The 25,215-nt window shown below is 33.0% G+C and overlaps 2 protein-coding genes across 2 annotated transcripts; one reads left to right on the top strand and one right to left on the bottom strand.

Annotated features, from left to right (window-relative positions):
• Positions 1–576: 576 nt before the first annotated feature.
• On the top strand, positions 577–1,160 carry LOC114325872 (cytochrome c oxidase subunit 6A, mitochondrial). Its single transcript, XM_028274005.2, has one exon. The coding sequence runs from the start codon at positions 754–756 to the stop codon at positions 1,087–1,089; it is 336 nt and encodes a 111-aa protein (XP_028129806.1). The 5' UTR covers positions 577–753; the 3' UTR covers positions 1,090–1,160.
• A 12,174-nt stretch (positions 1,161–13,334) lies between these two features.
• On the bottom strand, positions 13,335–20,268 carry LOC114325890 (MICOS complex subunit MIC19). Its single transcript, XM_050642329.1, has 3 exons — positions 20,044–20,268; positions 15,793–16,013; positions 13,335–13,606 (listed from the first exon to the last, which is right to left on the bottom strand). The coding sequence occupies exons 1-3, from the start codon at positions 20,150–20,152 to the stop codon at positions 13,403–13,405; spliced, it is 534 nt and encodes a 177-aa protein (XP_050498286.1). The 5' UTR covers positions 20,153–20,268; the 3' UTR covers positions 13,335–13,402.
• Between the last annotated feature and the right edge of the window lie 4,947 nt (positions 20,269–25,215).

Genomic DNA, 25,215 nt, shown 5'->3' with positions numbered 1-25,215 from the left:
GAATTTGGCCAATTTTCCTTAATAGGGATATAAATTTTTGAATAATTTTTTTGTTGGTGCCACTAACGACATGTCAAAAATATAAGTGACATGTAACATCGTCAATTGTCACTTGCCACCAGGGTTGCCATATTACACGAATTATCGTGTAATTACACGATTTGTTCCTATTTTACACGATTACACGAATCAAGTACGAAATCTTACGATTTTTACCATTAAAAATTTTCAGTAGTGTTTTTAATACATTTTTATTAAAATTCACTTAATACTTCCCTGTATTGTTTAAAAATTACTTTGCAAAGAAAGAGAAATCCTCGGATATTTGTAATCTATACTTTCATACCTAATCATAACATACCATAATGATAACATAAACATCATTGGAAGAGTCTCAAGTTAAGTACTCATTTACACTAAAGTAAAATACAGGGGAATCCCCTGAAAATATTAGGAAGGTATAAATATTAGCCAGTCACCAACCGTTCTTGAATGGTTACGCGCATGTGCGATAGCGAATAATTATGCGCAGTAACACAGTTTTCGTTACTGCGCAGACCCCTAACCATTCAAGGACGGTATATTAAGCATTTTCTGACTTACACGATTTTCAGTAGTCGAGTTTCACGATTTTGGCTTCACTTCATCTGGCAACCCTGCTTGCCACTGTCACATTGATCTTTGAGTTTGGAGGTATTGTGCAGTGAATATTATATAATTGTAATTTTTAGGCTGTCCTAAAAAACCGTGAAAATGGCATACTTGCTTAACCAGGGCGTTCGTAGATTCATGCAAACGTCTGCAAAAAGAGCAGCCCAAATTGAAGGCCCCTCAGCCGTATCTGGTGGACATGAAGGTGGTTATAAGATTTGGAAAAACCTCACCATTTTCGTAGCTTTCCCATCAATTATACTGTGTGCAGTTAACTGCTATCTTTCTCACCAAAGCGGTCACCACGAACCCCCAGAGTTCCACAAGTATGATCACATGAGAGTTCGCACCAAGAGATTCCCATGGGGCGATGGCAACAAATCCTTGTTCCACAATCCACACTGCAATGCTTTACCCGATGGGTATGAACACCATTAAAAGAATTTTCCAATAGAAAGTGTATTATTTAAATAAAAGATGTCTTTGTAAAATAAATATAGTTACAACTATTTTTGATATTATTTTTTTAATAATTGTGTTTTCCATATCTTTATTTTTCAATATGTCTCATCTGTGAACTTTAAAAATTTTAACACTGAGTCCCGCTAATCCGAAAGAGAATTTGATAATAGATTTGGGGAAAATAAATATGCAGTTACTTTAAAAACCACTTTAATACTACGGCTACTTAATATACTATTATATAAGTACTTTTACTAAGTAATAATTTAGTTTTTTATAAGTAATTTACTAAATTTAACATTTTTGAAAAAATAGTGAAATATCTTTGCTTTAATGAAGAATTCCTCTCCCTTAAGCATCTCAAAAACATGCTATCTACTGGCGTGGCAACAGTGTGGGTTACATTCGAGGGGTCCGCTGTTAACATCTTCTCCATCACTTTCATCCGAGGATGTTGAAGGTTTTGTAGCCATTTCAATGATTTGCCGATCATCATATATCTCGTGGCCATCATCATCCGCTGGTCTCTATCATTGTTATTCGCCTCGTCACAGCCAGGAATATTTTGCACAAGGTCCCGTAACAAATTAGTTTCTTCAGCCTCTAGATCTGGTATTTCTTCGTAAATAAATTTTTTGTCTTGAAAACTAGTGTTCGTACGTCTCAGAAGAAAGTATTCATCTATTAGGGGTTTCATTACTCACTTCTTATTATCATAGGCTCTTATTGAGTTCAAAACGAAAGTACTGTATTTAATGATAGGCATATTATTTGATATTTTTTATTAAAATAGTGTTTTAAGAAAAAAATGAGTTCAGTCCCAAATATTTTGGATTACTGGGACTCCACTGTACTTCCAATATATCCTAATATTTTAATTTAAAAATTTTCCAGCCTTTATAAGAATCCATAGATATAGTGGTCAATTTTCATAATTTCATAAAAAATTTCCAGGCTTTATAGGAATCCATATAATTCAAACTTCTGAGAATGTATATGGTTATGTAGGGATTTAAAGAACCTATACCTTTTATTGTTAGTATATTGATGGGATATTTGTATCTTCAATCTTTTTTATACATACCTACTAATTGATCGATTTGGAAATTGAAGTTGTTCAGAGCTATAATTGGCAGCAAATTAGGTATTTTGTATTTATGTAGCTTCACTCTTTAGAAGTATGTAATATCCTAGTTTTTAGACCTCTTAATTTGTGGTTACAAATTACTTATTTGTGCCTTTACACAGCATATTCTGTTTGTGGTTTACCACATCCCAATTGTCATATCATCGACCTAATATGAAAAATGCATACATAATCGATGATACATACATACATAATCGATGATCCTCTTATACCGTAAGGTGTCGAGGTGCATGAAAAATGCATAAAACCAAAATATTCAATTTTAGACTTTTGATGGCATCTGTTAGCATTATCCAAAAGCTGTGTATGGCTCTTTTCTTCTAATATAGTTCACTAGATTTGGCTAAAATTGTGAAAATGAAGTCTACATAAGTCGACTAGTATATAAGTTGGTAGTATAGACATAAGTCTACAATAGTTGGTGCTTTTTCTGATGTTTATACAATAACAACTCTTCATTGTAAACGGGTGAGTACCTACAGGATACAAGTTAAACTGAACAACAAATAAACAACACATTGTATGATCTTCTTCTTATAATAGGCCTCTTGGCCTGTTCCTTACCGATTTTGAGCTTGTATTCGTAGCTGTGATGTTGACTGCCAGCTATCTCGTCACCTTTTAAAGGGCCTTCCTCTTGGTCTTTTGCCTGTTGGCTTCGAATCCCTGGCTATACGGGCTATTCTCTCGCTGTCCATTCTCGTCACTGCTGATTCCACTCTCGTCGCCTATGTCTTCCCCACCGTACTATATCTTGTATGTTACAGAGATCTCTTATTCTGTCGTTCTGTATTGATCCCAGTTATTGACCTCAGCGTTCTCATTTCTGATATTCTCAGTATCCTCTTGGTTTCTGCTGTGTCACATCTTGTTTCTATCGTGTACGTCATGATCGGTCTTACACATGATTTGTATATGCGTACTTTCCCTTTCAGCCTCATATCTTTGTTTCTCCAGATGACATCCCTGACACGTAATTGGCTTTATTTGCTTGCTTTCGGACGCTCTTTTTATCATCTCCATAACTACATATTTCAATTCCCAGATATTGGAATCTTGAGACTTATTCAATTAGTTCGTTGTTAATAATTACTAATTTGCATCTTATGGGTTTCCCTGACACTATCAGGGATTTTGTCTTGGCTGTTGATATTTTCATGTTGTAGTTCTTCGCCACTGTATTGAAAGTTTGTGCAATTCGCTGTAGGTTATCCTCGTTATCGGAAATTAAGATTGCGTCGTCAGCATAACAGAGGATTTTTATTTGTTATTCCATCATCTTATGTCCTTTTCCAGTACCTTTAATAATCTTTAATGATACATTAGTATGATAATTAAACAAATTGATTATTAGAAACGTGAATTTAAATTGTTTTAGGGACTTGTGCAATTTTCACATTATATTTAGTTGTATACAAGTGGAGTTATGCACAGTTAGTTTTTTTTGTCTCTCCTATAAAATCGGATATTTTTGATTATTGCATTTTTTACATCAGGGAACGATATATTATGTCTTCTTCAGTAAGGTCTGTTTTTTTTCATTGCTGTTTTTATTTGTCCAATTCCACTGTAATCTACGACATCCTCTTTTCCTCCTATTTGGTTGCATTTCTTTACTCTTTGCAGTATTTTTGTCTTGGTTAAAAATTAATAAAATTAGAGATTTTATTGTATCTATATTCCTGATTTGCATACAACTGGAAAATAATATTTTACCAAAATATGTACCTAACTAGGTATAAATATATTATCTGTAGAGTATCTAGACTAGAGCAGCGGTTCTCAACCTTTTTGAGTCATGTTACCACTTAGGTACAGTTCTTTTAATTATTTTTGGTACCGCCTACATTTTTAGATTGTATTTTCAAGACTTACTAAGTACATATAGGGTAGACCGAGGAGAGTTGAAACAGTTTTTTATAATTTTACCCATAACTTTTTAAATAAGTGATAACATAGAAATTGTAGTTTACTAAATGAAACCTTGTTGATTGGTCTAACAAATGGTCAGGACAAAACCTGCTATTTTTTGCTTTTCGCCAATAAAAACTCGATTTGAAGACAACTGGTGACTTTGTTTCAACTCTCCTCTTACCGAGGTAAATTGAAACAATAGTCTAGGAGAGTTGAAACGCTTATTACTTGGCAAGCAATATGTTAATTAAAACACTGTTGTTGGAAGTAAATGTTAGTTACAAAATAGCCTAAACATAAAAAATAGTAAATTATTAAAACAAAAAGAATCTTAGTCCGATAAACAATTGTGGCACACATAAAACACCTCGCTTCCAGTGCATTCCAGGTGGGCCCATGCCTTACACTCCACACATTGGATCCATTTGTTCATTTGGCCTACTTCGTGAAAAAGGCTCCACACAAACTACACAGAAGCAGTCTTCTTCATCATCACTGCTGCTATCTTCTTTCTTATTAGCTTTTTCTTTCTGTTTAATAGTTTTTTCGTTGTTTTCATATATGGCAGACTTTACCTTCCTTCTATTTTGTGTGCCTTTTCTAGGCTCTGCTTTCGGTAGAGGACGGACCGTTTCTGTAGAAAATACAGCAGTTGCAGCAGCTATGGGTTTTTTTGTTGATTCGTTTGAAAGTTGAAGGGACATTCGAACGAGCAACATTCGAAGTTGTTGGCATTGAATCACGAATTGGATCATCGTTTAGAGATGGAGTTGAAATAGCGCGAGTATCTGATGCCATCAAGTTAGGAGAATGCGATGATACTTCAGCTGCATTTGCATCAATGATCGAAGGACTTGGAGTTCGATGATCTTCTCTTTCAATTTCAGGTGGATCTACTTGGACAACAGGATTTTCTTGCACAATTGATGGCGGCAAAGCTCGATCAGTCACTTGACTGGGTAAAAATTCGTCATCTCCAAATATTTCAGTATTAACCCTTAAACGCCCAAGGGTGGGTAAAAAATGTCCACCTAATGCGTATTCCTTTGTAACATATTTATTACGTGTTAAAAAATTTTTTAAAAATTATTTATTGTTACAAAGTCAGCCCTTTATCGAATGTTAATTTGGTTCTACCGATATTTTTGAAAATAAAAGTAGCATCTTGAGTTAAATAGGTATGAGCATAAAAAGTACACCCTTGGTAAAACTTGTTCCTAAAGGTTTCTATATAATTTCTCGTTTTTATGAAGATACTCTATATAATTATCGACGTATAATTACATAATCTACATAATTATCCGCCAATAAGGAGGCTGAAAGGAAGAATGTGGAGAAAATCGACAAATCTGAATTACTGGTTTTACTGGTATGTTAATTTTGATGTACATTGTAATTTTGTTGTAAGGTTTTTAAATTGTTTATATTAATATTTTAGAAGATGCTGTGTGTATTAAGCATAAGATTCTTAAGTTTAATCCATTTCCAACAACTCTCAATAAATATATTAGCTATTTTCGAGGTGGACATTTTTTACCCACCCTTGGGCGTACATGGAACCTAAAAAAGGTTGGGCGTTTAAGGGTTAAGCGGCCATAAACCAGTCGTCCGAAATCCCACAGTCACATTTTTTACGGTGATTGCAATGTCAAAGGCAGTTTTGACAATCCCTGGAATATCATATATTGTCATTACTTTTCCCGGGTATGAGCGCATCCAGTTGTCACATGTTGTGTTGACTGCCTTTTTCACGGGGCCAAAGATAGCTCGATCCATGGGCTGGAGTTTGTGGGTACAATGGGGTGGAAATGTTAATAAAATAATTCCATTTTCTTTGCAAAAATTTATATTCTTGACTGCAGTGTGCGAGGCGTGGTTGTCCAGTAACAAAAGAACCACATTATTTTTAGAAGGTCGGACTTGATTTTTAAAATGTTCCAGAAATAAATAAATATCATCTTCTTGCATCCGTCCAGATCCGTTAGCTGATCCAATGGATCCAAATGGCCCGTCACGGCCTTTCGCGGGAATATAAACATCGGGGAACACAATTTCCTATCGCATTACCAGGTAACGCTATGGTGACTAAAGTGCCTCTTTCTGCCGAGGTCATGGCACTGACCTGTTTTTGACCTCGTCTTGCAATAACTCGATCTGGTTTTTGTACAGTGGTTATTCCAGATTCGTCGACATTCCAGATGTCCTTTGCTTCCAGGTGGTATATTTATCGAGTATAGAAGTATAATTTTTCGAAAAATAATTCTACGTTGGTCTTATTGAAGCTGATTGCACGAGCAATACTGGTCGCTTGTGGCATTCTCAAAGACAAAACAACGTGGCGTTTCATTTTGAGCCAAACTTCACCAGCCATTTCATTTTGTATCCAGGAAGGAGGGCATTTTTTGTTATATGCCACAGCGAGTTTATACGCAAGTTTTCTGGCTTCTTTTGTACTCAACCCGAAATTGGCATCAGAACACGTCAAGAGGTATTCACACAGAGATTTTTCTTCATCATTTAAAAAAACTGTAGGCTTATGATATCCAACTGATGGTGCTTGGGTTGTTTCATTGCTTTCATAGGATTTTTTGTTTTTTATGTACATATCTATAAAGCGATGTGTAGTTCAAATCATAGCTTTTGGCAGCATCACGAAGAGACTTTTTGCGTATGATTACTTCTTCGGCGGCTAATTCGTATATTTCTTTGCTTGCCATATCCCGGTCAGTCTTCTGTTTGTATATGTTCGGCATCCTAAAACAAAAAATACATGTACAACTAAGCGCCATGTACAACATAACAAACAAAAAAATATTTATTTATTTTACTTATTGTATTTATTTATTTGGGAAACTTACAGCTCTAACGCAGACTGTATAGTTTAAATCATGGTTACACACTAAGCCAATAACAAATTTCTACTTATATGATAACAGTATAGCTCATAGTTGGTTACTTATCATTTTATTTATCAAAATTTCGATACACTTTTGGCAAAGTAACGTAAGTGACATTTTTGAAAATCATGTTTTTCCATTAAACTAACGCTATTATTGTTCAGGAGGCACTGTCAAAGTGTAGTAAGCCTATACAAACATTATGTTTAAAGTAATTCTAGGCTTTACACTTTGACAGCACCTTCTAAACAATAATAGTGTTAGTTTAATGGAAAAACATGATTTTTGCCAAAAAAGTGAGTTAGGTTGCTTTGCTAAAAATGTATCGATTTTATCTAAATTAAATTAACTAATAGTCTCGAATATGCTAATAAAATTGTTAAATCAAAACAACAATGCAAAAAAAAATCCAATGCCAAACAAATTGCAAACAGGCTGTTTCAACTCTCCTAAGGTACAAAAATCGGCCGCCATTGCAGTTGATTTGGCATAACCCTGTGACACAACACATTCAAGCAAAATCTTTATTACCTCTTAAATCTTCGATGAATAAGCTTGCTCATAACGTAAAAAACTTAGGATAAAACAGTTGCTTAATCAGAATTTAGATAAAGACAAAATTATAACAAAAACTTACTTTTATAAATTTTTTCGCTCGAAATTTCCTAGCAGAGTAACCGTCGATTGTGGTGCGTGAACTAGTACTAGTACTGACTGTTTGGGTGGTGACAGGAGAGGCAAATTAACAACATTGCCAGTTCGCTAACATTTTTAGGATCCGAGAAATTACTGTTGTTTTAACTTACCTTTGTTTCAACTCTCCTCGGTCTCCCCTACTACTATTTTAATTTTTTGTGTACCAGCGCAAATAATGATATATGTACCACCAGTGGTATATGTACCACAGATTGAGAACCAATGGACTAGCTAAGTATTACTTTGACAATGGTCCGATAGTATATTTAGCAAGTTGAAATGTGGCACTTTTCTTGTATAATGTTTGCACAAAAATATCAGATTATTCTGTATATTTGAAAACTGCACTAGCAGTATAAAACAATATTATTAATTAAATCCACAAGGAAAAGAAAAGGTTTTCCTGTAGTTGGCTGTATACCATCAATCACAAAATTGGAAAGAAATCCTTTGTAAAAGGTATAAAATTTTTTTTATTAAAAATCCCTTAAAAGGGCTACATCACAACAAAACGTTTTCGATTTTTATAAAAAATCATCATCAGTGTTCGATAAACTGGATGCTAGCTGAGCCACAAAAGAAAAATATCTGGGTAAAAACCCTTTACATATAATATAGATGCCTTAAAAGTGCATACTTCGATAAAAAGGCCTGTGATGGTCACATGGCAAACAGGATAATGCCCTAAGGTAAGGTATACAGGTATCCCAACACGTGGGATCCAAATTGAGTTGATCACATTTCAATGACTTAATGGCAACTGGTGAGTCATTGAACAAGTCATTGAAATGTGATCAACTCAATTTGGATCCCACGTGTTGGGATACCTGTATACCTTACCTTAGGGCATTATCCTGTTTGCCATGTGACCATCACAGGCCTTTTTATCGAAGTATGCACTTTTAAGGCATCTATATTATATGTAAAGGGTTTTTACCCAGATATTTTTCTTTTGTGGCTCAGCTAGCATCCAGTTTATCGAACACTGATGATGATTTTTTATAAAAATCGAAAACGTTTTGTTGTGATGTAGCCCTTTTAAGGGATTTTTAATAAAAAAAAAAAAAAAAATTTATACCTTTTACAAAGGATTTCTTTCCAATTTTTTTAATATTATTAATAATTACTTTTAGCATAAATATAAGTTATTCTCGATGGAGAAATAATTGATGAAAAATAGTTGTAGATATAGATTGAATAGATATTTTAGTTAAGTTGAGGAAAAAATAATGTTTTCTTGTGACCACAAGATCTGTAGCACTCTTACAGATATCCGCATGTTGAAGGCTTCCAGTTGTGTCACATTATTTATTCCTAGTTTCTTTGACTCCATATTGCAATATAAAATAGAATAGAATAAATATTTTTTTACTGAAGTTATACATTATATACAGGGTGCGCCAAACCTCTGGTCTTCTTTGATTACGGCTAAACTATGAGATATACAAAAAAATGTTTATAACAAAACTAATGTGTATCAAAGAGGTCTATAATTTAAAATTATTTTCAATTATAGACCTCTTTGATACACATTAGTTTTGTTATAAACATTTTTTTGTATATCTCATAGTTTAGCCGTAATCAAAGAAGACCAGAGGTTTGGCGCACCCTGTATATACGTTTTTAAGCAATGAAATATTTTTGTAGTCTTCATATCAATAAGCAATTTTCTAATACATGAACACTCTTGCACATAAAGCTATTAAGTCTGCTTCTGAACTTGAAAGACTGACACAATTTTGTGTTTTAGTGACCCATATTTCCAAAAGGTTCAATTAAGCAACTATAATAATTGATCTTCTATCTGTTAATCCCCTTATCTTTGCCATCCCCTCTTTGTGAACACACACACTCTATCTGTTAAATGGCCCAGTCCAATCAGAATCCAAACAAATAAATTTTTTCCTACGGCCGTGCTAAAAGAGCCATTTTTACGCACGCATTTCGTTTCCGAAAGTTGCACTTTCCCGCACGGCGTGCGGGAAAGTAAAATACCTTGTAATATGGCATTATAATATATTATAATACATGAAATAAACTAATATTTAGATATTATAGTAATTTTATTTCAAATTTATCTTATTGTGTTCATGTTTTAATGAAATTAGCGCGATAATTCGCTGAAATAAAATTATTTTGACATAATATTTAAAAGTCAGATCAGTAGACAATTACAATGGTTTTGAATCGTCGTCATGGAAACCAATATCGTCGTCGTGGTAATCCACTATATTGAAAGTTTGGTTTTGACAACCTTGTCAAAGAATTAATTTGTGTATTTTCACTTCTAAATAAAAATTGATATAACTCTATTTTTTGTGGCTTTTTTTTCACACGTACGGCCCTAGAAAAAATATTGTTCCTAACTCATGCGGAAAATGTCTTCCCCGCACTCGACTGCTTGCCCGAACTCCGCTGTCGCATCGTTCGGGTCAACGGCAGTCTCGTGCGTGAAATTATCACTTTCCGCACTAGTTAGGAAAATAACTATTTCTTGTATATTTCTTTCAAAGTCAGGTTTATATTATTTTTTAAAGCTTGAAATATCTTTTATATCTAGAATTCTTTTAAGACTTACCCACACATCACTTCTGTTGAAATCTGCTTAACACGTTCGGTGCCCATGACGCATGAGTAGCATCACTAAGGTTTTATCAAAGGTACCGATGACGCACAAGTGGCGTCAGAAGTACTGTGTTACTAAATGAACGATTTAAGTATGTGGTACCTGCCAAGTGGCGCTTGTTCAAGATGAACACCGAACGTGTTAAGTGATTTACCTCAAAGCTAATAGCCTGGAAGCTAGAACTTATCATTAGATATATGTTAAGTATCCTACGAGCTGGATAATTATTATGGTCCTTTTCACAGGCACTTTTCAGTGAGTCACAAGTGAGAGAAAAAAAGTAAGTCCGTGATAATACACACCCAGATAGCATGTAAACTTGTGGCAAGTTTGATTCTTCTTTGATTTTAAATTGCTGCGTCAAATATGACGAGGCAAGTTTGTGTCAAGTTTGCTGCAATATTGTTATGACAAAGATGATGATTCAAGTTTGTAGCAACTTTGCTGCAAGCGTACAGTTGCAGTTACAGTCGGTTCGGTTTCGTTCGTTACCCTGACTGATGTCACGCCCACGAAAACGAGAGTGTTGCCACCCGTGGTAAATTTCCCTTTCTGCGAGAATTTTCAACATAAAAGGAAAAAAGTTAACTTATAAGGGAATCCTTGCTCCAGTCAAAATTGTAAAATATTTATAAAAATCAAAATATTTGAAAATAATTCAACATATTTTCACAGATTTTTTAAATAGCAGCATAGGAGGGAATTTTATCATAAAAGGGGGAATTTTTAAGGTACATTGAGTTTGAGGGAAAAAGCTTACTCGACAGCTGGCAACACGGGGAAAGTAACCTGCCATCCTGCCAAGCGGTGATAATTTGTGGTTATGTCCTATCCTATGTTGATATTTTTCTTTGATTTTTTTACATTTACCGTACAATTCTCCGAGACTATTCCTTTAATTACTAAGCTGAAGCTTGTTTTCTTCAGTTTTTCATAGACCCACTTGCTTGTGCTGATTAGGTAGATTGGTATTCTTTTTGCTTTGGTGAAATTGAGGTAAGTTTTTTTATGTTTTTTGTAGCTTCTAACTGTAGTTACATACATACTATCTAAAATAAACCTATTATAATATATTATTTATAAATAAGTTTTAGGTTTTATTGCAAAATTGTTACTTTATCATGTTTTTATCTCTTTTAATAGCAAATATTAATTCTGTTTTCAGCCAGCAAGACTTTATAACAATTTCTTGTATTTGTTTCAGAGCTGAGACAAAACTGAGCATCGGAATCTAAAGCTAGCGGGTTTAATGTAAGTTCGATTAAATAATTTTAGGCAATAGATTGTATTTTAGTTGAGTGATTACTGAATAAATAGTTATATAAAATGGTATTCTATTTTTTATTCAAATTGTGGCTAGTATGTCAAAACAAACCTTAAGTAAGTTTGTATCAAGTTTGAAAAAACAAACTTCATGCAACAAAACAAAAACAAACCTTCAGCAAGTTTATTATATCAAGTTTGAAAAAGCAAACTTCATACAAGTTTGTCACACTCCAACTAGCAAGTTTGATTTAAACTTGCTGCAAGCTTGCAAAGTTGTCATGGCAAACCTGCAGCAAGCTTTCATGTTTGATGTATCAAACTTGTTGCAAGTTTGAAACAAGTTTATATTGCTATCTGGGCATTTATGACATGACATTTTAGTTAAACCTGACAGTGAGTTATCAGAATTGTAATCAGCCAAATATGAAAAGGGTATTGAAGTATAACCCTTTTATTTGTAATTTGGTATAAAAACAAATCAATTGTGTTTATTGCATTTATAAAATGGTTATTTTCTTTGATTTGTATAGTCTTATAAGCTGTACAGATTATAATCGTATATACATGGTGTTAGTAAATAAGTATGAAAAACTTTAAGGGGCAATTCTACATGAAAAAATAATGACAGTTTGCTCTATAAACGTATGCCCACAAATGCTTTGTTTCCGAGATACGGGGTGTTGAAATTTTTATTTCAAACTGCGAATTTTTTATTACTTACTCCAAGACCGTTTGAGCTATGGAAATTAAATTTGGTGGTTTTTAAGAGGTAGTTATTGCGCATTTTGTGATATACAAATAACAATTTTGTATTCATCAGTGGCGCGCCTACGGGTAATGGTCTGAATTTTTTTAAAGAAAAAAATAGTATGCTTGGATATTTTAAATTAAAAATTGTTTTTAAATTCAGCGTTTAATTTACGATAAAGAATCTTTCTTGTCTTTTTTTATATGGTGCACCATCTTCAGTTTCTTCATTTGCGACAGATGTGTTAAAAACTGTAAATAAAAACACCAGTTTGGATTTTTTCATAAAAAAGCCAGTTGGTTTAAACCAGTTCGGTTTTTTTCTTAAAAAAACCAATTGGTTTAAACCAAGGTTTCAAGCATGTTGGTTTGAACCTGCCAACCAAGTCATAAAAATTTCCCATTTCGGAACATTTTCGCGAGGGGGGCGTTTTGTAATTATTATATGCAGATGATTCTAAACTTTCATGAATCTGACAACTGAAGTATCCTTAAACATTTGTCGGACCTTACTACCAGTAAACAGTAAGTATTTTTATCATCCTGCAACAAAATATCATAATCTATGACTTAATAGTGGCACCCCCATATAGGATAAAGAGTCATAAAATTTATACCCTCCCATCTGATTTTTGCAAGATTGTTTGATAGAAATATTTATAATTAACTGATAACATTGCCCGACAACTTTTTAAGAGTACTCCACTTGTCAGAGGCACCAAAGTTTAGAAACCTCTATATTTACAAAACACTTCCCTCACAAAAATTTTCTGAAATAGACACGTTGCCCGACTCGACATGAATAACTGAATAAAAAAAGTCATATGAGGTAATAATTTTTTTTTTAAGTGTGGGCCCAAGGTCTATGTATAGCTACATTCCCTAGAGGGTTGTTCTCTTATCTGGATTAAGGAATAAAACCATTAACTTTTAAACAAAAGTTATATTTACAGAGAAACAATCTAAAAAGAAATCTAAAAGCTTCATACCACTCCTTTAGTTACTTGCAATTGTTCTATTAGCAAGAAGGCAGTTTCTTTTCAAGTCTACGCATTCCTGGAAGGCTTGAACTACTCTAGCACACTTCATTGGTTCATGAGGATTGCACTTGTAGCATTCCATGACAGCACGTTCTGTATCTTTGCATGGAGGTATATTTTGGGCGTATCTTCCTAATTTTCCAGATGACATTTCTTCTAACTACAATAAATAGGTACAAATATATTAAGACAGCGAATAAATTAATTCAAATTACACCCAGATGTACAATAAATTGTACACCATAAACCTGTTTTGACTTGTACATATTATGCACATTCTTTGTCTTGGTAACAGCTTAAATACTTTCAGTAAGTCTTAACCAACCATAATGCTGGCCACTCACTTACGGATATCGAAGAGGCCATGGCCTGTAGGCCAGGACTGAAGGCCGTTATTTGAGTAGTTAGGTTAATGAACTGCAGTTGAGACGCCACACATATGCAGTTTTGTGAGCGAGCGTGCCAACGCCTTTACGAAAACTGCTGTATGTGGTGATTTTGGCCTTCAATTAACCACCTGTCAGTCGTCCGGCCTCTTCGATATCCTCAAGTGAGTGGCCAGCATAAGGTGTAGTTATGAATTGCTCACTTTGTGATATCTGGCGATAATTGGAAAACGATTTTATAAATAATTAAATATTTGTCATATTTATGCAGAAAATATATATATGTATTTTTGTACATACCGGTAGAGAACACGAATATTTCTATTTAGATTTAGAAATTGATTCAATTTTTATTCTACAATATGCGTTGGGCTATTTCATATTAGTGTACAAAATATTGTACGCCAGGAAATACCATACTATTTATTATTAGGGGCTTTTCACTGGAGGATGCGCTTGGTATGTTGGAGAATCATGAAAATTTAGTAGCAATTGTAGACAGTATTGCCTTGGAGTCTCCAGTATGAATGTGATGTCCTAACAGACGAAAACTAATGATAGAGATATAAAGGTAATGGATAATTTACCTAGCTCGCAATTATATCCTCGTTCTCAAATATATGTGCAAAATAATGACGAAGGCATATTGTTAACCGATTCTCAGTAAAACATTCCATTCACAGAGCTGAGAGATAAATGGACAGGTAAAGGATCAAAGAAAAAATACATATCACTAGGTAAACGAAAACATGCAGAGAGAAGGTCAATGTATTGGTGAAAAAGGGACTTCCAAAATATGATTTTAAGCAACTAATCGATATGCTTCACAGAAGGATCGCCAACAAGAAGTTCTGGAGTATGAGGTCAAAGCATTTCTGGGAACTCTACTATTGAGTGGTTATGTCAACATTCCTTGTTGTCAACATCAAATTCCTACACAATTGGATCAGTTATAATTTAGAGGACGCTAATTTAGATTAAGTCGTCCATCTGCCAATGAAAACGTCTAAATTTGCTATCATCGACTAGACCATTTGGTGATTCCACAGGAAAAAAGAACTCGATAGTATGATTTGTGCCATAATATTTCATAAATATGATGTTCAAAATGCAATGTATGCTTAAATTCCAAATGTTTTGTTTTATACTATACCCAAACCTAATAGTAGGTTATATGCCTGGTGTACCATATTTTGTACAGCATTTTTTTTACTTATTTTACACAAATATTTTGTTTTAACGACAAATATGTTTTTGTTACCTTACATAACACGTACATTTGAAGAAAATATTAAAAAATATTTTAAGATAAGTTTTAGGCATATCTGGGTTAAAATTCAATTTGATTTAAGGCGGGTTGCCATTAGTAGTGAATAACGAACGTGGCTCACGCTTACGTATTTTGCCCATGCTATTATTAGATATTTTATTATCTATTTTCAAACTCGAGCAGTACATTTGTATTTATGCAATGCAGATACAAATTAAGTACTGCTTGAGTTAGAAAATAGATAATACAATATCTAGCAATCACACGGGCAAAATACGTAAGCGTGAGCCACATTCGTTATTCACTAGTAATGTCAACCCGCCTTTAAGGGGGAATATGGTATGAAATTATGGAATATGGTTACCTCGACGAACTCGTAAGATAATAAAATCTTTTTGAATTTTTTGTTTCACATAATCCGGTGATGACTTCTGATGTGCACCGCAAATTGCATTTTTTTAGGTGTTTGTAAAAATTGGCCACTGTTGGCTCATTTTTCAATATTTTTCCTTAAAATTTTTTTTGGATATTCTGTGAATTGTACTTAATATGCTTAGGTATTTAATTTAAAAATAAAATAAGTGTACCATAGTTTCAAAAAAAAATCACAAAAATGTGCTTGAAATTTGAATTTCTAACTATACCCTCCCCTTAACTGCAACATTATTACTAAGGTGTCATACTACATACAGCTTTTTGATACTCCTGGTCCAAGACATCATTCATTTTCTTATGTTTCTCTTCTAAGTTTTTCAGCCTCTGTTGCCAATACTCATCGTTTTTCTTCAGTTCAGCTACATTTGCCTGTCGAAGTTGATAGGAGGTTAAACTAGGTTCATTTATAAATATGGGAAAAGAGCCCCCTTGAACTGGTGGAGGAACAGCTTGTTGTTTGAATTCATTTCTTACCACTAAAACAACAAATAATGAAAGTTATAGTATGTGGGTCATACTTTATTATTAAGTTATTAGGATTAAGTATTATTAGGAATTCTAAAAAACTGTTAAGTATTATATTCAGATAATCTGCCATATTCAATTTTGAAAACATTGGGAAATCATATTACATGAGATGAACCTAAGAGAAAGGCTAAAAAGTGTCCAATATTACTGCATTATAAGAATAATAGGGCATATTAAAAAAATAGTTAGAAAAAGTAGTTATACAGTAGAACCCCGTAAATCCGAACCCCGCGAATCCGAACTTTCGGCAAATCCGAACCAACGGAAAGTGAAAAAAATTTAAAAATTCAAGACAAAAACTTAAAAACATGTGTATTATACAGCGTAAAGCCAGAAAATTGGACAATGTAGAATTACTAGGACTTTGACATTTAAAATTTCTTAAAAATAAATATTATACTTTAATATATAGGTTTATAAAGTGTTTATAAAGGTTAAACACAAACTTACTTTGGTTCTCTCGTACTCAACTTGAGTCCAAAAATATTGTCCACACTCTTGCGAGAACGTTTGGCTACTCAAAATCACAATGAAAGCTTTGAACTACTAGTTAAGGCTAACTTTCGGATAATCCGAACTTTTCGGAATCCGAACAGGCTGTCCCCCCAATTAGTTCGGATTTGCAGGGTTCTACTGTATAGTTAAGTTTACAGGAAGCGAGAACTAGTTCATATATTTAGAAATGCCAAAGAAACTGAATTTGCATTTATAGTGATCTCACTACCACTAGATTGTGTTAACACATTCGTGGGCACAACTGCATAATATGAAGTCACTTACTCCATAATAAAACGTGTCTACATCTGAAGAGTGTCCATAACAAGATATGCCTGTTTTGTAGACTATAAAAACCTCTTTGAAAACAATGAATATTTTCAGATAATAAGAATAGAATTTATTATGACAAGCAGAGCTGAATGGATGCTTCAGAAATCAAGCTGTGTAAGTTAAGTTCTCCCTCAAAATGACTTATGAGATGTAACACCAATGACAAATCGCTTATTCGTGTTTGTATTTATGAATATACAGTAGAACCCCGCAAATCCGAACTAATTGGGGGGACAGCCTGTTCGGATTCCGAAAAGTTCGGATTATCCGAAAGTTAGCCTAAGAAGCTAACGAAGATGATTTTTACAAGATTTGGACTGCCACCGATCCCTTTATGAAACTCTATCCGCACGTTTATGCCTCCAATATTCTAAAGCTGAAAAATATTTAGGTCACTGAAATATTAAATCGCTAACGCCAGTAGTTTTGTTTCGTCACGGGACATGGGAATTCGGCCATGTAAATGATTTATTTAATTTGTAATCTGGATATTGATTACACTATGTTTCTCATGTTTCTTATCTTTTTCAATGTTTTCGTTCATAGTATACCATGGAAAATGTGTATTATGCACATTCCTTTATTGATTGTGTTTAGTCTAACTCGACGCTTTTATTCACCCATTAGTATTCCAGTGTTTAATACTGTAGCTAGCGTCTTACGTAATTATTTTCTCACATAATAAACATGTTTTTAAATTTTTATTTTGAATTTTTAAAATTTTTTTTCACTTTCCGTTGGTTCGGATTTGCCGAAAGTTCAGATTTGCGGGGTTCGGATTTGCGGGGTTCTACTGTAATACTTATATTATGATTTATAAAGACGGTTTATCTGTTTTTAATGGCTCCTCAATTTTCTGCAGCTATTTTCACAAAAATCATATCTCATTTCAAACATTTATTGACTTACACTCATTGGCTTCTGAGGCATCCAAATATTGGCGATGTTCCGTGGTTGTATTGATTGCATGTGATAACTTTATTGTCCACAGAAACAAATAAAATTAAATAAAATGTAAAACAACTGTTATTAATGTGTATTTATTACTGTAAAAAGCATGTTTATTTTTCGAAGGAGGTGTGGTTCATCCTTCCTGACCGAACGCTAGTTGTGACTCAACTGAACTCATATTAATTTTTGTCAATCAAGGGTTTCAGATTTGAACCCTCTTAAAACGGAAATTTATTGCTGTAACGGTCTGGATGATGTACTTGATTAGATATAGTATTTTGTTTTGTATACATAGAAACTGAAAGAGGTTTAGGCAATTAATGATATAAATATGTTTTTGTATATTAGGAGCAGAAAAAATGTAAATTTTAAAAGAGATCCTATTGTTTAATTTAGAAAGAAAAGTTATTGAATATTAGTAATTAAAAAATAGTAATTGTAGCTTGTCGCTACAGTGACAACAAAAATCCTACTATCTGAGAGAGATTACACTAACAAAAATTAAAATCAAAGACTTTTAAAATGCTTAGGGAACATCCATAAACTATGATGTAGTGAAGGGGAAGGGGTGACTTAGCTTATTACAATGGTATACAGCAAGAGGGAGTGGGGCATGAGTGCACATACAGTCCCTGGCTAAATTATTAGGCACACTGTAAGATTTTATAAAAAATGTTAACCTTTATTATCTACTAGAGCTTTATTCTGCATGGCATACTATCAATGCAAACCTGTACTGTCTTCTACATTTGAGGATGATGACTCCACACCTAAATTATTCTTTCTATTCCTTAACTGGTTCCTCATTTCGAAACCAGTCTTGGAACTCCTGAATCAACTGCTATTGCAAGACATCTTTGTACTGGTCTTGGTGCATCATTCCTTTTACCACTCACAGACGTCTAGTACCCTTGCCACTAATGACTAACCCAATCATCACTTTTGTAGGGTGCTTCACAGTTTGACCAACACAGGATGAAACTTTTCTCCATGATAACAATGCACAAACTGAGCTTTGTTCTGCAAAATTTCAAATGTGCTTTCAAAAGTGATGATTTGGTCAGTCAATGACAAAGGTACTGGACGTCTGTATAGTAAAAGGAATGATGCGGCAAGACCAGTACAATTATGTCTTGCAAAGGCAGTTGATTCTGCAGCTCCAAGAGTGGTTTCTAAATGGGGAACCATTCATTTTTATGTAAGATGGAGCTCCCTGCCATACAGCATGGTTTGTTAAAGCTTTTTTGGCAGAACAAAACAGCCCCTTGTTGGATTGTCCAGTAATAGCGCTGATATGAACCCTGTCGAAAATGTTTGGGAGTTTCGTAAATAAAGTTTATAGTTGTTTTTTTGAAAAGGGGGTCATGAGTTGCAATTGCAACATTCACATGAGGGGGTTACATTAGCTGTAAACCACACATTACAATGAAGGAGAGAGAGAGGGTAGGCAGTTCATTTTTTTTGGTGACATAGTTTGTGGATATTTCCATATATTATGTATAACTCACTGAAAACTGTAAACATTTTACTACCTAAGTATAATAAAGTAAAAAGTGTAATTACGAATTTGTTCATTGCTACCCTGTTTACTTATTATAATATTTAAAGGAGTTTTGTTCTCTCTCCGGTCCAATCTTATTTCAATCTTCCAATATACAATAAAAGCTGCCTTTAGTCCGTTTTCATTATCAGATATCAGTATAATTAAACATATCCTTTTTCTAATGTATTGATCTAGTGTCACTCCTTTATATTTCTATCAATACTTCTGCTACTCATTAAGTAATTTCCTCTGTTCTCCCAACTATTTCATTAATTAAATCAATGTTGTATGGTTGTAGTCACTACTACTCTTCTTTACAAATCACTACCTTCTTCACAATTTTTTTAGCTCTCTCATAATTTGCCAGTCTTAATTGTTCAATTAGTTCTTTTCATTCAATATACTTATATCTAAATTTCTTTGGATTCTATTCTTCTATCAAATGGGGTATGTCATCACTCAAAAGGTACCTAACAGTTCCTATTTTTAAGTTTTGAATTAGGATATATCTATTTTAGGGCGCCTTACTTTTATCGTTAACCAGGTTAAAAGACTTTACACTATAAATATCACAAAGGAAAATTGAGTTTTAATTGAAAACTTGAGAAATATCAAATTTATTTGAATACAAGTTTATGTAACATTCATAACCTTACCTTGACTTCCTTTTAATCGATCCACAACTTCTTCTGAAACTTTAATGACGCTTGTAGGATCATCGTTTTCTACTGTTAACTTTCTTGTTGCACTTGACGAAGCACCCATTATTGTAACTTTTTTTATTTAACTACATACAAAAATTTGTTTAGACATCACTCCACCACAAACGTCGGTCATGAACACCGGGCATAGAACAGCAATTAAAGAGAATTTGACACAGAACAGAACGTGAAGTCGACTTTTGACAGAAGTAGGTTCCGAATCGTGGTAGAGTCGACATATTTAGATATGCCATCCAAATTTCCATAATGCAATTATTAGGATAATTAAAACGTTATTTATAGTATCATGATTAAAACCATGACATCATAAATAAATAACATGATTAAAACTACATGGAGGAGCTTAAAATATGTGTTTATGTGACAAAAGTGGTTGTCTATTCTTAAGGCGGCTGCACAATTGACCGGGAACGGAAACGAGAGCGGAAACTGAAAGCATCAGCAGATTCACAATTAAATGGTAAACAGCTGTTTTGTGTCACTGTCACTTGTGCTGTTAATTATTTTTCGTCTCAAAATAAATTTTGTGGAACGATCTTTTTCTAATTTTATTAAAAGAAAATGTCTCTTCTCTAAAAATATGGATTTATTTGATGACGAGCTTTTAATATTTTCGTCTTTTATGATCTTGGAACTAATTTACACAATATCTGTTCAATCACAAAGGTTTGTCAGCATAAAGATAAAAAGCATATCATTCAAATATTTATATTATTATTATGTATCTAATTACCATATTATTATAAGTACGTACTATGATCTACATCAATCACCATACGGTTGAGGACATTATTTTTCCAATAAAGAAATCAATAATTCGTCATTTATTTTAATGCAAAATGTATAAAAATTGTTAGTAAAACTTGGTCACACACTTCTAACAAATTTTTATTGGGCATTTGACAGTATTTTTAATACTGCCTTCTGATTGGTTCCGGGAATACAACGGGAACGAGAAAGTTAAAACACGGTCAACTTTCCCGTTCCCGTTACCGGACAGCTTCTCGTTCTCGGTTATTGTGCATCTACAACATTAATTTACGTAGAGGTTAACTTTTTTCCCGTTCCCGTTTCCGTTCTCGTTACCGTTCCCGGGCAATTGTGCAGCCGCCTTACTCAATTAATATCGTGAAATTAACGTCATTAACTAATTTAGACAGGAAAGCATGTGTTCTTCTTTTGGCGCTATAAAAGTACAAACCTTTGTGACCTGCTTAATGTTCTTCCATTTGGTACTTCAGTTACCTTAGTTTTCAACTGCCTAATATTCGTAGTTTATAGGTCCTCCTCTACATCGTCCATCCATCTTTTACGGGGCCTTCATCTTGTTCTATTTATTTGGGGTTTTCATTTCTATATTACCTACCTTTACCGTTCAATTGGTAACATTATTTAAGTTTTTAATTTTGTGGACTTATGTTGTTTTCGAAATTAACCATAATTTTTAATGTTAATAAAACTTTCTTCATTTTAAATTTTATGTTTATAACAGACAGCCCCAAAATAAACCAAAGCAAAGCTCATTACATTTATTATTACTTAAAAATCTTACATAGAAGTAAATAACTTCGGTTTGTATAATGGTATATAAGTTTTATTAAAAAAGTTTAAAAAAAGTCATCCAAATGGATTATAAAAACATCAGAACGTTTTCGATCTAGTCAGATCATCTTCAGTGACATTCTGAATAGTAATTGAAACTAGCCCACTAGTTGATACATAAATATTGCTTTAATTGTACTATTGTAGTACGACACAATGTCGATATTAATAGATTATGATATGATATTAGTAGTACTCGAAAGCAGCATGGCTTCCCTGCTCGAAATAGCTGAAGGGAACTTGTCAAGTTGAATGACACAGACCGATGTTAATAACAATTATATACCATTATACAAACCGAAGTTTTTTTACTTCTATGTAAGTTTTTTAACTACGGTATACCCACGGGCAGGAGGGCCGTGCCCCCCTAGCTTTTCGGGTTCTGTAAACTATAATATGTGGTTATCCAAGGTATACAAAATATAATGTGCAACATCTTCACATCTGCCCCCCTGAAAATTTTTATATGGGCGCCCGTGGGTATACCGCCAATCACTGTGATCTTCCCTTTAATTTGTTTTTACTATTACTTCTTATCAAAATGACAATGCTAAAGTATACCTACCTACCAAAATATAAAAATGAAGAGACTTTGTTAAAAGATAATATTACAAGCAACAGTATTAGAAAATTGAGTCCTATAGAATCAAAACCTGCTAGATTCTTGTTTTGAAATGTTGTCAGGAGGTTCAAAAAACATTAAAAATGTAGATTTTCCAAAAGTATCAGGCATTTCTCAGTCAAAGGGGCGTCAATAAATATTATAAAATGCCACACTAATTTGTCATTTTTCTGCATGTCCCTTACATCGGCATCGTCAGAAATTTATACTTTCAGTTTGAATTTAGCAGAACAAAAAATTTGGATTTAGCAGGTTTTGATTTTGATGGACTCAATTAAAAGCATTATTAAAGTACTTTATTTATACATATTCAGGTTTCAACTACAGGTAGCAACCTTACAACAAACTATTATTATTAGGCAAGTATTCACAATATATATTTAAGTATTATCTTAGGATAATATTTTATTTTGCTGGTATTTTGCTTCTAGTATTGGCTGGATATACTTGTATAGGCGTGCCTTTTAAAACTCTTCGAAAATTGCCATACTTTTGGACGGGGGAATGTTTTACCATGTATTCCATTGTATGCGTAAGAACACTTTTGATGAAGAAGTACAATATTTCAATGCCGCAAACGATACTGAAGCCCAGAAATATGCCCAGGAGTCCACCATAGAATGCTAAAATTTAAAAATATTATTTGCACTTTTCACTTAAGAAAGTAGGCGCAAAATTTAGGCTCCAGTAGTTAGATAGTTTTCTCAGAATTCGAAAAAAATTAATACATTTAAAAATCATTGGAGCCAAAATTTGAAGCCTACCCACTTAAGACGATCAAAATCAACTGTTTTTACGTTTTTAAGGGACTTTTACTTTCTAAATAAAAAAAAACCATTCTTGTTTTGTTACGTTAAAACATTCCTTAGTGTCATCGAAATACTATCCTAAAATTTGATTATTAAATTCTAAATAGAAACGAAGTTATAGCTGTATTTATAACGGTACCTACTTAAGCTTAAACCCGTTTTTATACAAAAACGCACGCGGCGCCTGACCTGTGCACCTGCAACTTGACAGTTGAGCTATAAAACTTATAAAGCGAGTACGTATTTTATAATATTGTAATTTCTCGAAAATATTGTTTTTAAAATGGGAAAAATGCCTGGTAGTCCAGAGAAATAAGATTTTTCTCGTGACACATCCCCCTCCAGGCCGAAACCAAATTTTTTGAGTAGTATGGACATCTATATTAATAACCTATATGTTTCCTACAGCCGATTTTGATAATATACATAGTTATAAACAAATGAAAATCAAAAAACGCTAAATTTTCGCTTTTTTCGTCTATTACTAAAAAGTGAAGCATTCTAAATGAATTTCAGAGTAACAAACTAATAAATAATATAAAAAACTTCAATATGGCGTTCGCTGCATATCTATATCCTTATTTGTTGCTTATAAAATTGCAAACTAAGTCATACATTTTGAGATTTTATAAATGTTCATAACTTATGTAAAAATTAAGTTAGAACTTTCTTATTTCACAGAATGCTGAGACTTCTGGTGCTTAAATTACATTCTAAATTTCAAAGCAATTGGTCAAATAGTTTAAAAGTTATTTAATTTGTTTATCCCAAATTAATGTTTTTTGCGACACTTTAAGTCAGAAAACAATGAGGTTATATTAATACTTCTGACAGTTTATGAAAGAAAAAGATTTATGCTATTAACTTAATTTAAAAAAATGACAAAAATTAATTTTAAATAGTGTAAAATTATTTTGCAAGAACATGTCGTTTTTTTGCTTATAAACAATTAGAATAACTTTTTAACCATTACCTGTAGAAAAATTATTTTTCCATATTTAGAAAGACTGAATTTTTATACACATTCATAAAGGAAAACAATTATTGTCCTAGCACAATTAGGGACGAAGTTAGCACCCTTCTTTTTTAATTCACAGCAGCTTTGTTTATAACAACTAAAAAATAAAATTAGCCGCATTTGAAAGATCATACTTCAAAGTTTTAACTTACCAAGTATACAAAAGATTTCCTTTCAAGGAAATCATCCACAAAGTTTAAAAGTATGGCCCTTAAAATCGGCCGGCGTTGAAACTTGGGATAGCGATGAGAGGGGGGAAGGAGCTGTTAACTGTATCACTGGTTCTCGATTATTTATTTCGTTGTTTCTTTTTTTAATTTGTATGTACTTTTTACGTACATTACGAATAGGCGTTATTTAAATAAACTAATTGTTATATACACCATCAAATTTGTTTAAACATTTTTTTTTCAATTTTTTAAATAATATTTGATGTAACTTTTATTGTAAAATGTACATATTAGTTATACAGGGCGTAACAAAAATACAGGCCATAAATTAAATCACATATTCTGGGACCAAAAATAGATCGATTACTAACTTACCTTAATACAAATGTGCACATAAAAAAAGTTATAGCCCCTTGAAGTTACAAAATGAAAATCGATTTTTTCCAATATATCGAAAACTGTTAGAGATTTTTTATTGAAAATGGACATGTATCATTCTTATGACAGGAAGATCTTAAAGAAAAACTATAGTGAAATTTGTGCATCCCATAAAAATTTTATAAACTTTATTATAACTAATTTTTATAAGTTTTAAAACTTTTTTTGCTTCTTAGTATTTTTTCGATAAGGCAGTTTTTATCGAGTTGCGGCTTCTTTTTTAATATGTTTACATAAAAATTTTATGGGGGTTTTATTCCTTTACACCCCCCAAATGTTTGTGTAGGTTCCAATTACACTATTATTGCGGTGCCATTAGTTAAACACAATGTTTCTAAAACGTTTTTGTCTCTTAGTATTTTTTCGATAAGGCACCTTTTATCAAGATGTGGCTTCTTTTTTAATATGGTTCAAAATATGCCTAAAAATATAAATTATAAATAAATT

Source organism: Diabrotica virgifera, chromosome 1 (assembly GCF_917563875.1).
Source record: "Diabrotica virgifera virgifera chromosome 1, PGI_DIABVI_V3a".
Classification (NCBI taxonomy): domain Eukaryota; kingdom Metazoa; phylum Arthropoda; class Insecta; order Coleoptera; family Chrysomelidae; genus Diabrotica; species Diabrotica virgifera.
This window is presented reverse-complemented; position numbering and strand designations above follow the sequence as displayed.